Raw genomic sequence first — 17287 nt, 5'->3', positions numbered from 1 at the left:
CAAGAGAGTTAAAAGTTAAAGATAAGATAAGAAAATGAAGAAAACTGCATTTTACACTATTTTAAATTATTGCTTTGTCTGTTCTAGGGCTCAGGATAGGTTATAAGTTCTAAGTCTGAGTTATATTATAAAACCTTTAATTGGAAAAAACTACATAATTTTGAAAAGTATATAATTTTAAGTATATAATTAAAAGTGTCTTACTTGTTTAATTTATAATTCTACAGCACTGTACTTTGCCTAAGGGTTTATAGTTTAATATATAATTATTTTCATAAAGTATTTTTAATTTCATTTTAGTAAGGGCAACATCTGAACATCGACATCTTAGGAATCAGCAAACTAAAATGGACAGGAATGGGTGAATTTAATTCAGATGACCATCAGGTATACTACTGCGGGCAAGAATCCTTCAGAAGAAATGGAGTAGCCTTCATAGTCAATAAAAGAGTAGGAAAAGCAATACTGGGATACAATCCCCAAAATGACAGAATGATCTCAGTGCGAATCCAAGGCAAACCATTCAATATTACAGTAGTCTTCACTGGTGCTAAAGAGGATGAAATTGACTAGTTCTATGAAGCCCTACAGCAACTTATAGAATTAACACCAAAAATGATGTCCTTATCATCATGGGGGATTGGAATGCTAAAGTAGGAAGGCAAAAGATAATCGGAATAACAGGCAAGTTTGGCCTTGGAGTACAAAATGAAGCAGGACACAGGCGGATAGAATTTTGCTACGATGGTCATAGCAAACACTCTTTTCCAACAACCCAAGAGACGGCTCTACACATGGACATCACCAGAAGGTCAACACAGAAATCAGATTGACCATGTGCTCTGCAGCCAAAGATGGAGAAGCTCTATATAGTCAGTAAAAACAAGACCAGGAGCTGACTGTGGCTCAGATCATGACCTTCTCGTTGCAAAATTTAGGCTTAAATTGAAGAAAGTAGGGAAAAACACTAGGCCACTCAGATATGAACTAAATCATATCCCTGATATGATTTAGTAGAGGTGACAAATAGATTTAAGGAATTAGATCTGATAGACAGATTGTCTGAAGAATTATGGACAGAGATTCGCAACATTGTACAAAAGGTAGCAAACCATCCCAAAGAAAAAGAAATGCAAGAAAGCAAAATGGCTGTCTGAGGAAGCTTTGCAAATAGCTGAGGAAAGAAGGGAAGCAAAAGGCAAGGGAGAAAGAGAAAGATACACCCAATTGAATGCAGAATTCAAGAGAATAACTAGAAGAGATAAGAATGCCTTCTTAAATGAACAGTGCAAAGAAATAGAAGAAAACAACAGAATAGGGAGGACCAGAGATCTCTTCAAGAAAATTGGAGATATGAAGGGAACGTTTCATGCAAAGATGGGCATGATAAAGGACCAAAATGGCAGGGACCTTACAGAGGCAGAAGAGATTAAGAAGAGGTGGTAAAACTACACAGAAGAACTCTACTATAGCATCCCAGATAACCATGATTGGGTAGTCACTGATCCTGAGCCAGACATCCTAGAATGTGAAGTGAAATGGGCCTTAGGAAATCTGAGCAACAACAAAGCTAGTGGAGGTGACAGTATTTCAGCTGAGCTATTCAAAATCTTAAAAGACGATGCAGTAAAAGTGCTACACTCAATTTGCCAGCAAATTTGGAAAACTCAACAGTGGCCACAGGATTGGAAAAGCTCAGTTTACATTCCAATTCCAAAGAAAGGCAATGCCAAAGAAAGTTCAAACTATCGCACCACTGCACTCATTTCATATGCTAGTAAAGTTATGTTTAAAATCCTACAAGCTAGACTCCAGCAGTATGTGGATCGAGAACTACCAGAAGTACAGGCAGGATTTCGAAGAGGCAGAGGAACTAGAGATCAAATTGCCAACATACGCTGGATCATGGAGAAAGCTAGGGAGTTCCAGAAAAACATCTACTTCTGCTTCATTGACTATGCTAAAGCCTTTGATTGTGTGGATCACAACAAATTGTGGCAAGTTCTTAAAGAGATGGGAGTACCAGACCACCTTATTTGTCTCTTGAGAAACCTATATGCAGGTCAAGAAGCAACAGTGAGAACTGGACACGGAACCAGATTGCTTCAAAATTGGGAAAGGAGTCCGGCAAGGCTGTATACTGTCGCCTTGCCTATTTAACCTATATGCAGAACACATCATGAGAAAGGCAGGGCTAGATCAGGGGTCGGCAACCTAAAAAAGAAAAAGAGCCACTGGGAACCGGTTCCATCACAAATTAAAAAAAGAGGGAGCCGCGTGCGTGTGTCCATGCACGCGCATGCGCAAAAAGGTTTTTTGCGCATGCGCGGACGCACGCGGCTGCCATTTTTTAAAAAATGAGATGGAACCGGTTCCCGGTTGCCCGATGGCGACGGCCCGTCTGCAAAGCTGCCGCTTTCGGCAGCTTTGCAGACGGGCCGTGGCAGCTTCCGCAAAGAGCGGCGCCCCTGCCCATTCCGAGAGGTGCGCGCGCACCTCTCCGAACGACCGGAGGTGCGCGCGTACCTCCGCGCGAATGGGCAGCGGTGCCGCTCTTTCAGGAAGCCCGCCGCGGCCCGTCTGTGAAGCTGCCGAAAGCGGCAGCTTAGCAAACGGGCTGCGGCAGCTTCCGCAAAGAGCGGCGCCCCTGCCCATTCCGAGAGGTGCGCGCGCACCTCTCCGAACGACCGGAGTTGCACGCGCACCTCCGTGCGAAGGGGCAGCGGCGCCGCTCTTTCAGGAAGCTGCCGAAAGCGAAGGGGCAGCGGCGCCGCTCTTTCAGGAAGCTGCCGAAAGCGGCAGCTTCCTGAAAGAGCGGCCCGCTGCCCGTTCGCGCGGAGGTACGCGCGCACCTCCCCAAAGGTTTGGGGAGGTGCGCGCGCACCTCCGGTCGTTCGGAGAGGTGCGCACGCACCTCTCGGAATGGGCAGGGGCGCCGCTCTTTGCGGAAGCTGCCGCGGGCCCGTCTGCTAAGCTGCCGCTTTCGGCAGCTTCACAGACGGGCCGCGGCGGGCTTCCTGAAAGAGCGGCCCGCTGCCCGTTCGCGCGGAGGTACGCGCGCACCTCCCCAAAGGTTTGGGGAGGTGCGCGCGCACCTCCGGTCGTTCGGAGAGGTGCGCACGCACCTCTCGGAATGGGCAGGGGCGCCGCTCTTTGCGGAAGCTGCCGCGGGCCCGTCTGCTAAGCTGCCGCTTTCGGCAGCTTCACAGACGGGCCGCGGCGGGCTTCCTGAAAGAGCGGCACCGCTGCCCGTTCGCGCGGAGGTACGCGCGCACCTCCCCAAAGGTTTGGGGAGGTGCGCGCGCACCTCCGGTCGTTCGGAGAGGTGCGCACACACCTCTCGGAATGGGCAGGGGCGCCGCTCTTTGCGGAAGCTGCCGCGGGCCCGTCTGCTAAGCTGCCGCTTTCGGCAGCTTCACAGACGGGCTGCGGCGGGCTTCCTGAAAGAGCGGCACCGCTGCCCGTTCGCGCGGAGGTACGCGCGCACCTCCCCAAAGGTTTGGGGAGGTGCGCGCGCACCTCCGCCCATTCGGGGAGGTGCGCGTGCACCTCTCCAAATGGGCGGTGCCACTCTCCATTTGGAGAGGTGCGCGCGCACCACTGCCCGTTGGAAGAGGTGCGCACGCACCGGGCGGCTGGGAGCCGCAAGAGACGGCTCAAAGAGCCGCATGCGGCTCCGGAGCCGCAGGTTGCCGACCTGTGGGCTAGATGAATCAAAAGTTGGAATTAAGATTGCCGGAAGAAATATCAACAACCTAAGATATGCAGATGATACCACTCTAATGGCAGAAAGTGAAGAAGAACTAAAGAGCCTCTTGATGCGGGTGAAGAAAGAGAGTGCAAAAGTGGGCTTGAAACTCAACATTAAGAAAACCAAGATCATGGCATCTGGCCTTCTCAATTCCTGGCAAATGGAGAAGAAATGGAGATAGTGACAGATTTTATTTTCCTGGGCTCCAAGATCACCGCAGTTGGGGACTGCAGCCAAGAAATTAAAAGATGTTTGCTCCTGGGGAGGAAAACTATGGCAAATCTAGACAGCATACTAAAAAGCAGAGACATCACCCTGCCAACAAAAGTGCGTATAGTCAAGGCTATGGTCTTCCCAGTTGCAATGTATGGCTGTGAAAGTTGGACCATAAGAAAGGCTGAACACCAAAGAACTGAGGCCTTTGAACTATGGTACTGGAGAAGACTTCTGCGAGTCCCTTGGAGTGCAAGGTGATGAAACCGGTCAGTCCTTGAGGAGATCAACCCTGACTGCTCTTTAGAAGGCCAGATCCTGAAGTTGAAACTCAAATACTTTGGCCACCTAATGAGAAGGAAAAACTCACTGGAGAAGAGCCTAATGCTGGGAAAGATTGAGGGCAAGAGAAGAAGGGGACGACAGAGAATGAGGTGGCTGGATGGAGTCACCGAAGCAGTAGGCGTGAGCTTAAATGGACTCCAGAAGATAGTACAGGACAGGAAGGCTTGGAGGAACATTGTCCATGGGGTTGCAATGGGTCGGACACAACTTCACAACTAACAACAACAACTACTACTACAAAGAGCAACATCAGCTATTAGGAAGGTAGGTCCTTAAAAGAAAGAAGTGTCAAGTATGCAGCTATGTATCAATGATATTAATTGATTTAAAATGTTTATACTGTAATGGTTCATTAGCCATGCATATCTAGATACTTAAAATAAATATGCAAATTTGGTCATTTTCAGATGTTAAATATCAATCCTCAACTTACAACCACAATTGAGCCCTAATTTTATGTTGTTAAGTGAAAAATTTGTTGCGAGTTTTGCTTCATTTTACCACTTGTCATATTTATTAAGCGAATCACTGCAATTGTTAAATTAGTAACACAGTTGTTAAGTGAATCTGGTTTCCCCCTTGACTTTGCTTGTCAGAAAGTTGCAAAACTCACATAACTCCGAGACACTGCAACTGTCATAAATATGAGTCAGTTGTCAAGCTTCTGAATGCAAATCATCTGACCATGGGGATGCTACAACAGTCATACAGTGAGTATGAAAAATGGCCATAAGTCACTTTTTTTAGTGCTGTTGTAACCTTGAACAGTCACTGAATGAACTGTTGTTAATCGAGGACTACCTGTATATTACTTCTAAAAGCATCTGAATGATAGTTTATTATTTTATATGGTGCATCATTTCAGGTAATAGAATATGAGTATTTTTACAAGTTCTGTTAATATCCCCAAAAATAGCATTTGTATTTTTTTCAAAAATCACCCCAGTGAAAGGATATGGAGATGAAACACATCAGCTCTGTCATCTGCAACTGTCCTGTATTACAAGAAGTCTCAACCTATGGCCACTTGCTCAACAATGGTTTGAATTAACAATGGCCTCTGAAAAAGTAAGTTATGACCTAAGTTAGAACTTATAACTGTTGCCCTGCCCTCAGTGACATGAATGCAATTTGCACACTTGGCAACTGACTAACATTTACAAATGGTTTGCAGAATCTTACTGTCATGTGATCATGATTTGTCAAGACTGTATAACTTAACTTACAACTTACCTGACTCAACTAATGAACACAATAAAAAATGTTTATAAAATTGTATCTGGTCACATGATGACTTGACTAATGACCACTACAATGGAAATTCCAGTCCCAATTGTGATCATAAATTGAGGAGTACTTGTAATGGGGAATATCAGCAGAAACTCTAGCTACCCCTGTCTGGTCAGCTAACATACAAAATATTTAACCGTAAGACAGAGAACAACAACAAAAACAACAACGTTAATATTTCATGTAAGTGCAACTGTTTAAGAATCACATTAACTTTAACGAATCCTTAAGCTGCCCTTTTTTTAAGGCATGGGCTCAATGTAACATCTAAAGCAGTTCTTCCAAATTATTATTTACGCAACACATTTTAAAGTAATATTATTATGCCTCAGCAAGTGGTACAACCTGGTTGACATGTCTGAGCTGAAAAACCTACCAGAGTCAAATCTGATTAGTATATGTATTAGTATATGATTTGATGATGTTAACATACAGAAGTCACAAAACAGCCCTATTGTATTTAGTAACACAGCTGCTTAGGACTGCATTGTTTAAGGCAATATTGTGCCTAAATTGCTACAGTCAGCCATTACATATAATGGTACTTCCTATCAAGCACTGCACTCCTACATAATTATCCCAACTGCAGCCAGCAAGTTTTTCATAAATAATCCTACATAAATTGCATTGCAAAAGTATTACATTGGGCCAACCGTTTTCTTCTCATTCATGCGGTTAGCTACTCAATAAATATTACATGACATATAATGTGAGATAGCAAACCAAACTGAGATAAAATCCTCTAATTATTTACCATAGGTTATCCAACTTTGATATTTACTTATAGCAACCACATAGATAGATTTATGATGATTTCATAATAATCTATTCTTAACCTGGTCTTTCAGATCTTCCAATGGCACACTGACACTGAGCCCTGCTGCTCTAGCTATCTTGCTACTAGTGGTCCTCTTCTCTTTCCTTCCACCTTTTCCAGCATAGAGCCTTCTCTAGGAAGCTGTTGTAGATTTTCACATAATGTGTCCAAAATAGGATAATTTAAGCCTGGTTATTTGTGCCTTGAGAGAAAATTCTGGGTTGATTGGTTTGAAGATCCATTTTTATTTATTTTTTGCTCTCTTGGCTGTCCATGGTATTCTTAGGAGTCTTCTCCAACACCAAAATTCAAAAGCATCAATATTCTTCCTATTCTGCTTCTTCAAAGTTCAACATTTGCTTTCCAAGAGTGTCTAAATAGTAGCTTTCATGATTCTGATGTTTGTATGTATAAACACATCACAACATCTGAGTATCTTTTCCAACGTCTTCATGGTTCTCTACCAAGTCCTAGTCTCTGTCATATTTCTTAGCTGCCTGTTCCTTTATTGTTAATAGGTCATGCTAAGCTTGTAAGCCACCCTGAGTCTTCGGAGAAGGGTGGGATATAAATGGAATTAAAATAAATAAATAAATAAATAAAATGCTAAAAGAAAAGAACTATTCACCCAACCTATTTACAGTATGCTAATGATATAATGCATCTTTCTCTAACTTGGTATCCTCTGGAGGTGCTGGAATCTCAACTCTCAGAACTTCTAGTCATTAGTTCATCCTAAAAGGCAGAAGTTATCCATCAGTTATATAGCTTTGATAACAGTGTGGCAGTGATACTTTTGAGGAAGAGTGTGTGGATTCTCAGATTCACGAAATCATATCAACTGATATGATTCAGCTCAGTATTCAGTACCAACATTCCAGATATTCTTCTCAGTAAACTAAATCAGCTAGCCGTGCCTGACCACACCTGTAAGTGAATCATAAGCTTTCTAAAAGACAGGAAGCAGAAAGTGAAGCTACACAAAATCACAGCCCACTCCCCAGGGCTGTGTGTTGTGTGCTCTCTCCACTTATCTCTCTATACCAATGACTGCATCTCAAAAGATCCCTCTGTTAAAGTACTGAAGTTTGCAGATGATACAAAAGTGACTGGCCTCATTCTAGATAATGACGAATCTGCATAAAGATGGGAGGTTGAACAACTAGCCTTGTTGTGCGGCCGGAACAATTTTGAACTGAACACACTCAAAACTGTAGAAAAGATAGCAGATTTTAGGAGAAACCTTACTATTCTACAGCTTCTTACGATACTAGACAATACAGTATCAACAGTAGAGACCTTCACATTTTTAGGTTCTATAATACCTCAAGATTTAAAATGGACACCTAACATTAAAAATGTCATCAAAAAAGCAGGGGCCACAAAATCGCTCCACAGCCATAGATCCGGGCTCTGGAGGCTTGGAAAAGGCCTCCGGAGCCCGGATCAGGCCACTGGGGGCCCCGCAAAATCATTTCACGGCCACAGAACTGGGCTCCTGAGATCTTTTCCAGGCCTCCGGAGCCCAGATCGGGCAACTGGGGGGGCGCAAAATTGCCCCATGGCCATCGATCCAGGATCCGGAGGCTTGCAAAAGGCAGGCTGGGGGGCTGCAAAATCACTCCACAGACATGGATCCGGGCAGCAGAGGACTTTTCCAGGCCTCCGGAGCCCAGATTGGGCTGCAGGGGGCTGTGGATGCGTCCCCTCACCTCAGATTGGAACAGCAGCAAGAACCGCGGCAGAGAGGAGACAGACCTTTTCCAGATGAGTAATCTGCACCTCAGAAGCTCCCTAAAGCGGTTTCTTCTCTCCCCCCCCGCTCCGTAAAGGGCTTTCGACTGGAGCTGGAGCTGTGCATGAGTTCTGGCACTTTTTTTCTTTTTTTTTTACAAAAAGAGCACTGATTACTTGTATGTACACTGAGAGCTTATGCCCCGGAGACAAATTCCTTGTGTGTCCAACCACACTTGGCCAATAAAGAATTCTATTCTATTCTATTCTATTCTATTCTATTCTATTCTATTCTATTCTATTCTATTCTATTCTATTCTATTCTATTCTATTCTATTCTATTCTATTCTATTCTGATTTATAAACAGTTTCCAAATGAAGCCTCAATCCATATTATATTCATACTCAGATTGTTAAATCATTGCACTTTTGCTTGATCAATAATTTTTTTTCCACTTTAAGCATTAGAACCATAGAATTTTTTGGCAGTAGCATTTTATTATTTATTTTCTTGTTACCGTAGTTTCCGGCGTATAAGACTACTTTTTAACCCATGAAAATCTTCTCAAAAGTCAGGGGTTGGGTGCTGAAAATTTAGGGACAGGGCTGGCTGGAAAACCTGGAGTGGATCTCCCATTTAGTCTGTGCCTGGAAAGCGGGACCAATTGGAGAAGAAGGTGCAGTCTGTGATTTTTTACAGGCTGGGGTCTGGGCGTCTTTCCTTCTAAAGTTGAAGAGCAGCTGTAGTATATCCCAACTTGAAAGGCAGGTGGGGAAGGCAGCAGTCAGAGCAGCTGCTTAGCTCTAAGGACACATTTGACTCAGTAACTGGGCGGGCTGGCTGAAAAACCTGGAGCAGATCTCCCATTTGGTGTATTTTTTAAAAAATCCCATTTATATTCTGTCCTTCTCTGAAGACTCAGGGTGGCTTACAATTTAAAGCACAAATCAATGTGCTTAGCAATAGCCTTCATTCTATGTATATGCCTGCTTATTAGGGCTTTCACCACCCCCCAAGCAGCATTATTACAAAGTCAGCTTATTGCCCCAACAATCTGGGTCCTCATTTTACCTACCTTGGAAGGATGGAAAGCTGAGTCAACCTTGAGCCTGGTGGGATGCGAACCTGCACTAATTGCAGGCAGCTGGTGTTACTTAAGGCTCTGCGCAGGGAAAACTTTAGAGTGAATTAGGAAAAGTGAAAAAGTGAATTAGGAAAATAGGGAATGGTTGCTGGAATCAGGGGCTGCCACAAAGAAGAGGGAGCCAAGCTATTCTCCAAAGCACCTGAAAGCAGGACAAGAAGTAATGGATGGAAACTAATCAAGGAGAGAAGCAACCTAGAACTAAGGAGAAACTTCCTGACAGTTAGAACAATTAAGCAGTGGAACAACCTGCCTCCAGAAGTGGTGAATGCTCCAACACTGGAAGTTTTTAAGAAGAGACTGGACAGCCTTTTGTCTGAAATAGTATAGGGTTTCCTGCCTTAGCAGGGGGTTGGACTAGATGACCTCCAAGGTCCCCTCCAACAACTACTTCTTCTTCTTCTTCTTCTTCTTCTTCTTCTTCTTCTTCTTCTTCTTCTTCTTCTTCTTCTTCTTCTTCTTCTTCTTCCTTCTTATTCTTATTATTATAGTTTAATCCACTTGCACTGTTTTATGTTTACATGTTTGATGACAAACGGCCTTATGTTTATAAGTGACAGTTTTCCTACTAAGCACCTGCATGTCACAAGCATTTGAATTAAAATTACCATATTAAAATCAAATCTGATGTTTTTTTATTTTTATTTGGTGTGCGTTGGAAGAGGGGTAGTCTTATACGGCGAGTATAGCCCAAACCCTATAATTTAACAGGAAATGTAGGGGGTCGTCTTATACGCCCAGTCGTCTTATACGCCGGAAAATACGGTATTTATGTTCTTATATTCAAATCCATAGTGTTGGTGTATTTGTTTTATCTGGTCACTAACCAAACTAATATCTCCCTCTTCCTCTCTTTCCCCAGTAGAAAATTTATAGCATAAATTTATAGCAATACTGCTATTTAAGGATTTTTATATGACAGCAATGCCAAGCCCATTTCAGTTTGTAATGGACATACTTAGTGGTATGTTATCAGTATATTGCACTGACCAGACACAATTTTCTTAATCTTAGTACTTACTCTATTTTTATGCTGCTCTGAAGTAGTTCCTTTTAATTTCAACTACAACATTGTACTTACAAACTGCAAATGCCTCACCAAATTTACTATTTTAGCAATAAGGAAAACAAAATATTAAAATGGGAGGATCTGTAGATCTGTAGAGATTTTAGTAATGGAGGCAGTCCATCCCAAGATGCTGTTGAAAGCAAAGAGGTAGATAGGAAGTGGAATCCACTTCACTGTAACAAACAAAAGCAAATAGCTCAAAATAAAGAAACCATCACTGGCTTCTTCTTCATTTAGAAATGAAAGAAGTGGGAAAATTTATCATTTCAATTAAATGTGGCAAGGCAAGCATGTAGAGAATAGCTTCTGAGCAACTCAAAGTAGATCCATCTTTGATCACATGACCAACAGACAGAGGAAGTGAGGCTTAAGAAAAGAGCAGTTGTCCATCTCCTCCAGCAATGCACTAAGAACAATTATTCTGCATTTTTTTCCTTGCAGCTTCTTGCCAGATCCAGCCATTTTCAAACTCAATATTTATTTTATTGGCTTCTCCCACCATACCAAATTTGATCACACTCTGTTCTGTTTTTGGAATATTATTCTGCTGTTTGACATATGGTCAGATGGACAGAGTCCTGAGCTTTTCACATAATTTCTTTCCAGTATTTCATAGGCTTTGAAGGAATAATAAAAGCAATTAGTCTTGAGCTCTGTTAGAAAGATACAGACTGTCTTTGGAATCCAAATCAATCATCTTATTTGTTTAGATATCATTAGACTAATATTACTCTAAAACAGGTCGACTCAAATGAAACTTTTATGTAAACAATTATGTAAATGAGGATTTTCAGTCAACAATTCTTTTCTTCAAGTAAATCAATATGCTTACCGTGTAAAGCTCATTAAGAACCCTCATTAAATCCTCATGAAGCTGGAATGCAATTTCTTTGTTCTGTAATTAAAAAGGAATTATTAAGAAACTTAAAGCTACCATTAAGCAAAAACTAGATGAAATATTTTTCACTAAAGCTTTTATAGACACAAAATATAGTCTTCTATTTTTTTTTGTTCCGCATTATGAACAGCAGAAATGTATATATATGGGACAGGTGTCAGAGAACAAAACACATTGCATGACTCTTGTGAAGGCAATTAAGCAATATTAATTTGCTACCCTGTGACAATTAAATCAGCCATAACATAGGAAAATAGAGTGTGTTGACAGATTTCTTTCATAACAGCCTTCCTTCCTTCCTTCCTAGTAAGGGTGTTTGTTTACGCTTGGTAGTACTACATATTTGCAAATTAGCCAGCCGAATACTGGCAATTATTGTAGCCACTCCATTGGCAACAGATTGCTTGCCAGGTATTTTCTTTATTATAAAGTTTTATTGATTTTTTAACAGAATTCAATAGTAATCATTCAAGAAAAATGTGTTGTCTGAGAATCTTATTCACTAATACAAATTAAATTCCTAATCCCTAAATCTTTTCTCTGACCATTGATAAAATAGGTCCCAAGTTTGAAAATATTCTGTTTCTTCTTTTTCATTCAACCTTAAAGTAAGTCACCCGTAAAAATCAAGCTAGGGTGTGAGTAGGGGGGTGAAACTGCCCCACGTGCCCTGCACCCACCAGTAGGACCACTACAGCCAGGCCTCCCATACCCCAACACCTGTCACGCTGCTGCTTGACTTCTTCTGTGGCCGCTTGCTGCCACTTGCAGCCAGATGCCATGTGGTGCATTGTGCCGTTGCCACTGCTCGCAGCAGGATGCCACATGGTGCTTCTGGCCGCTTCTGCTGCTCATATGCTTTGGTCTGCTTCTGCTGCTCACGGCAGGAGCAGTGGAAATGGCCCGAAGTGCCATGCCACGAGCAGCAGAAGCGGCCTAAAGCGTGCAAGCAGAGGAAGCAGCCCGAAGCGCCACACGAGTAGCAGAAGCTGCCCGAAGCACCATGTGGCATCTGGCAGCAAGTGGCAGATGGTGGTCCTAAGGCAGGGGTGTCAAACTCAATTTCACTGCGGACCGCATCAGCATTGCGGTTGCCCTCAGGGGGCTGGGTGGGTATGGCCAGGGTAGGCGTGGCTAGAGTGTGTATGGCCTACTGGGTGGGCATGGCCAGCTCTACATCGTTCGCATCAAGGGTGCCTATGGGGGCCTGGGCAGGAGTGGGACAGATCTGAGGGTCTCTGGCAGAAGGAGGGTCTCTGGGCCAGGGCCAAGGCAGTGGGGGCTGTTCCCTCACTGTTTCCAGGATGGCTTTGCGGGCCTCATGAAACCACTTTGTGGGCCGGATCTGGCCCCCGGGCCTTGTGTTTAATAGGTTCTGCTTTGTTGGATCTGAACTAAAACTATTCAATTTAGCATTCTTTGCAAGTGAGTAGTTAATTAGAACGTAACAAGTGGACCTGACATCCTTCTTCACTGACCATTCTGGTTGATAATTATGGATCTGTAGTTCAACAACTGGAAAGCCACAAATTTTTAACCCTTTTGTATGAAATTAGAACAACTGCCAATTTTTCAAAGACATTAATTTATTATAAGTAGGCAGTTAATGTAGATGAGTTTGTTGATAAATCAAATAACTGTGAAAATTGTTTTAAAAGGAGTCATAGATGGTATGTTTGGTAACACAGTAATAATATCGTGGAGAAAATCCAAGGTTTGAGGGGGGCGGTGGGGAAAGAGATTGTGTTTTCTTATATTTAATCTTTTACTGTTTTAATCTTTTATAATATTGTTTTATTGGATTGTAAGCTGCCCAGAGTTGCATGACAGTGAGACGGGCGGCATATACATTTAAGAAATAAATAAAAACAATTTTGTTCATTTCCCAAGAATTCACAATACTTTTGCTTCATTTGGCAATGCAAACTGTCTGTGACTGATATCTGGCATTAGCATTCATATGGAAATAGTTTACTTTGCATTTTTGTTTAGATCTGGAATTAAATCACATTGTTTTCTCATCTCTTTCTGTGCTGCTAAATCTTTCTACCATTCTAATTTTCTTCTGTCTGACAATACCATCTTGCTCGCTACATTTCTTATATCCTTTACCCTCTGGGCATCTCAAACTGGCAATACTGTTTACATTCTGTAATTAGTCCTTAAATGGCTAAAATGTTCATTTAACTAATAAGTCCAACAGAAGGGAGAAGAACAATACAATGGTTGAATATCTAGTAAAAACAGTCATGGATTTGCAGATAATTGACTGGTATAAATTGACTGCTTCAAATACAGATAAAAATATAAGTGGATTCCTACAGCAAATGGAATTTTAAAGGGTCACAGAATTGGAAGATTTGTTTAGTCTAAAAATGATTATTTATTGAAATGAATTAAGTAATACTTATAAAAGTAACTTGGGGACTTTACCTTGTCCACTTGGTGGGAGTGATAGGTGCAGGCTAAGTCCAAACAACATGCATAGAAATGGATCTTATTTCACTAACTATTACTTGTGGCCATCCAAAGGAAATCTGTCCCCTACTTCTTTTTACAAATATACCCTAATTTTCAAGGAAAAAATTATGGACCCAGGAGCTTCAAGCACCTTTCTAAGGGGGAAAATATGGTTTTAAAAAGATAAATGAGCTTTGAAATGATCTAAAAGCTTTTATGAATATCCACTTGACATTTATGCTGAAAAGTAAATGCCAGCACTTCTAGTTAATTGGATCCTATAGCCACTAAGCACCTCACAGCTCTTCTCATCTGGAAGCCGCGTCCACCCCATTGCCAGCAATGGTGAAAAGGCTCCGATGCGTTGCGCGACATCACATGACGTCGTGAGTTTGATATGTCTGTAGTAGACTGAAAATTGAAGAACTGCTCCTTTCTCTGATCATAATCAGAGAGCAGAGACAGATTTAATCAAATTAAGTGTGTGCATGTGTGTTGTAAAAGAGAAATGTTTATTACTGGCACAGAATTAATAGAGCTATTAAAGTAAACATCTTAATTGAAGAAAGAAGTTATTCTAATTAAGTTAAATGTGGAGGGCTTATATAACTCTTTTTTCCCTTAGTGACTAACAATAGATTTCTTAACAAAAAAATAGGCAATATCAAGTGTATACCAAAAGTATTAGTAAAGTGACATTTCAAATTTATTTAGAACATCTTTACTCGAAACAAAATTCTACTGAGTACAATAAGGCTTGCTCCCAAATAAAAATAAATACCATCCAAAATGTTAATTTGTTATTACTTTGCCCTAGATTGGTATCTAAAAAGTGTTAGTAACTATTTGAAACCTCTGAAAAGGAAAAATTGCCCAGGTTACATAAACATGGATTTAACTGCTTAATATCAAATTATAGTGTGAAATGCCCTTAAATGTGATTTAACCACCTACTCATTGCAGGATTCATTAGTGATCTTTAGCAGATGGCCATTCAGCTTTTGTTTGAAGACTTCCAGTGTTGGAGAAGTTATAACTTCCATTGGCTTAATATTTCCTATAAAGTCAGGAAATTTTTCATACTGAACCTACAAACATTTTTGTAGTTTTAATCTGGTCCTGCTTTCTCGGTATAGAAAATAAATTCACTCTTTCTGTGTTTCAACTCTACAGATATTTAAAGACTTCTACCATATCTCCCCTTAGTAGTCTCTTCCATAGGCTAAGGCAGGGGTCTTCAAATTTGGCCCTTTTATGACTCATGGACTTCAACTCCCATAATTTCTCAGCCAGCATGCCTGGCTGAGGAATTCTGGGAGTTGAAATCCATGAGTCATAAAAGGGCCGAGTTTGAAGACTCCTGGGCTAAGATAAGTGTATATTATTGAACAGAAAGTACCATAGATTTTTAGAGATAATTTCTTTGACAATAGGGCAAAAGCTGCAAAGCCCTGTGAAAATACTCAATGCTTATTCTTCCATATACCTATTAAACAGAAAGCAAAAAATATCTTTAAAAACTAGGCTCTGGTTAAAATATTTATGGGCATGCCATCATCTCAAAGTGCTTCCTTAGCTGGAAGAGAACACAAAATATTATAAATGCTGATAGAATTTGTCAACAACAGAAGGCACAGAATAATGTAATTATCTATGCAAGCCTATAGTTCACTTGCTATAATTAAAGTAAGAAGTACAGAATTTCAGATCATTACCCTATTCCTAATTTAAACAAATTCATCCCCTGATATGACTTTATAATCTCTTTTGTTTTGTCCTCAAGAACCACCTAAAGAATTTATAAAGTTTATTGCAGTTTTTTTTATGGTGGAGTTTTTAGCAAGATTGATACCAGTATTCTTTTTCATTAAAAGTGTAACTTCTCCCAAGCAGGGCTTTTTTTGTCATAGAACGCTCAGAACGGAGTTCCGGCACCTTTTTTGGATGGAACCTTGTAGAGTAGGCAAGGTGGGTTGTATGACATGTGTGAGTTCCGGCACCTTTTTCTTTTACAAAAAAAGCAAATAATAGAATTATCTTGTACATTGGCTTAGATTTGTTATATATAGACTTCCCTTTGCGAAAGATAACACAGTATACCTAAGCATGTCGCATTTAGCTTTTCTGCATTTAAAATTTCATGTTCTTGTCAATTTCACCAAAAAGCCTCTTCTCCATATTTATAGCAAAAAATGTCATAATGAAGTCAGTTACTAATCTCCTGCAGAGTATTCATTTTCAAATTATGTCTTTTAGATTATTTCATTGAAAATAAGAGAAATAACATTATTATACCTTCTTGAACACTCTGGTGGAATCTTCACTTATCTGCATAAAACGCATGATGACATTGTTCAGGTAGATATCGCTCAGTGTCGCATGGTCTTTGCTTTCTCTTCTCACTTGGTTGAGAAGTAAGTACCAACAATTTACTGGAGATAGCAGATTCTGGTCTTTCCTAGTAAGCATACATACGTTATATAGTTTATATCAGTTGCAGGTACCATTGTGTTTTATTTATTTTAAATAAAATGTTTGCAACCATTAAATTACATAAATACATTAACAAAGCCGGCATTTTCAGGATTGTATTTGTGTAAATTATCTCTTAACATTCATTAAGCACACTTTCAATGCTGGAAATCAGCATTCTGAAAGCACAGTAAAGCCTTCCAGTGCATATTTGACAGTTGAGATTTTAAACTTTTTTCAAGGTTATAGGTTTGCAATCAAATTCTAAGTTTACATTTTTTAAATAAAGCCATAAATAATTATGTGCCATTTTAAAAAGGTAACATATATTTATTTATCCTGTAAATCTGCTTTTATCAGTAGCATTCATATCTATGCAGGAAGTCAGAAAACAATAGCGAACAAGGCCCTGTCCAGATGGTAAACAGTGTTTACAGTTCATTCCTATAGCTTGAAATGTAGGATATAATTCAGGGGCAGGACATCCAGGAGTTCCTTGTGGAAAGTTAATCATAAAACTGGAAAAGCTACTCTCTATGTGGCACAAAAAATGAAACAAAAACATGGAATATCTGCTTCATTTGTCTATCTCTAAAATGTTTATTTGTCTATCTCTAAAATGTTTATTTCCTCCTGGAGAAAATTTATTTATGTGGTCACTAAGCATCAACACTAACACTGGTAATCAATAATGGATACTACATAGTACAGAATACAGAATATTCCAAGATTTGAAAGGGAGGGAAGTAGTTGAAATCACCAAATTCTCAAGTGATTATGTACATTAAAAATCAAAATACCAAAGGATAAATATTGCTATTTTAATAAACAACCCTGAAATTAAACAAACATGAAACTCTCAAATGAAAAACATTTACAAATGGAACAATTGAGTTGTATTCAGATTCATAGTATTAGTCTAATATAACTTGACCTAGTCTAGGAGCAAATTACGTATGTGGATAATCTACCTAGGAAATACTACTTTCATAGACTTTGGTTTTTTCATCATACCTCCTTGTTAAGTCTAGAATACAATATTAATAACCAGATTATGAGACTGAAATAAGATGATTTGTTTCACATTTTAATT

The 17287-nt window shown here is 40.4% G+C and overlaps 1 protein-coding gene across 1 annotated transcript in view; it reads right to left on the bottom strand.

Annotated features, from left to right (window-relative positions):
• The window catches only part of SRGAP1 (SLIT-ROBO Rho GTPase activating protein 1), a 165647-nt gene that overhangs the window by 50226 nt on the left and 98134 nt on the right, over positions 1–17287 (bottom strand). Inside the window, exons 3-4 of the mRNA XM_083365575.1 lie at positions 16018–16180; positions 11197–11259 (exon numbers count right to left, since the gene is read on the bottom strand). Of these exons, the coding sequence (XP_083221701.1) occupies positions 11197–11259; positions 16018–16180 (226 nt within the window). The remainder of the gene's footprint in view (positions 1–11196; positions 11260–16017; positions 16181–17287) is intronic.

The sequence above is a fragment of the Vipera ursinii genome (genome assembly GCF_947247035.1).
Source record: "Vipera ursinii genome assembly, chromosome: 6".
In the NCBI taxonomy this organism is placed as follows: domain Eukaryota; kingdom Metazoa; phylum Chordata; class Lepidosauria; order Squamata; family Viperidae; genus Vipera; species Vipera ursinii.
This window is presented reverse-complemented; position numbering and strand designations above follow the sequence as displayed.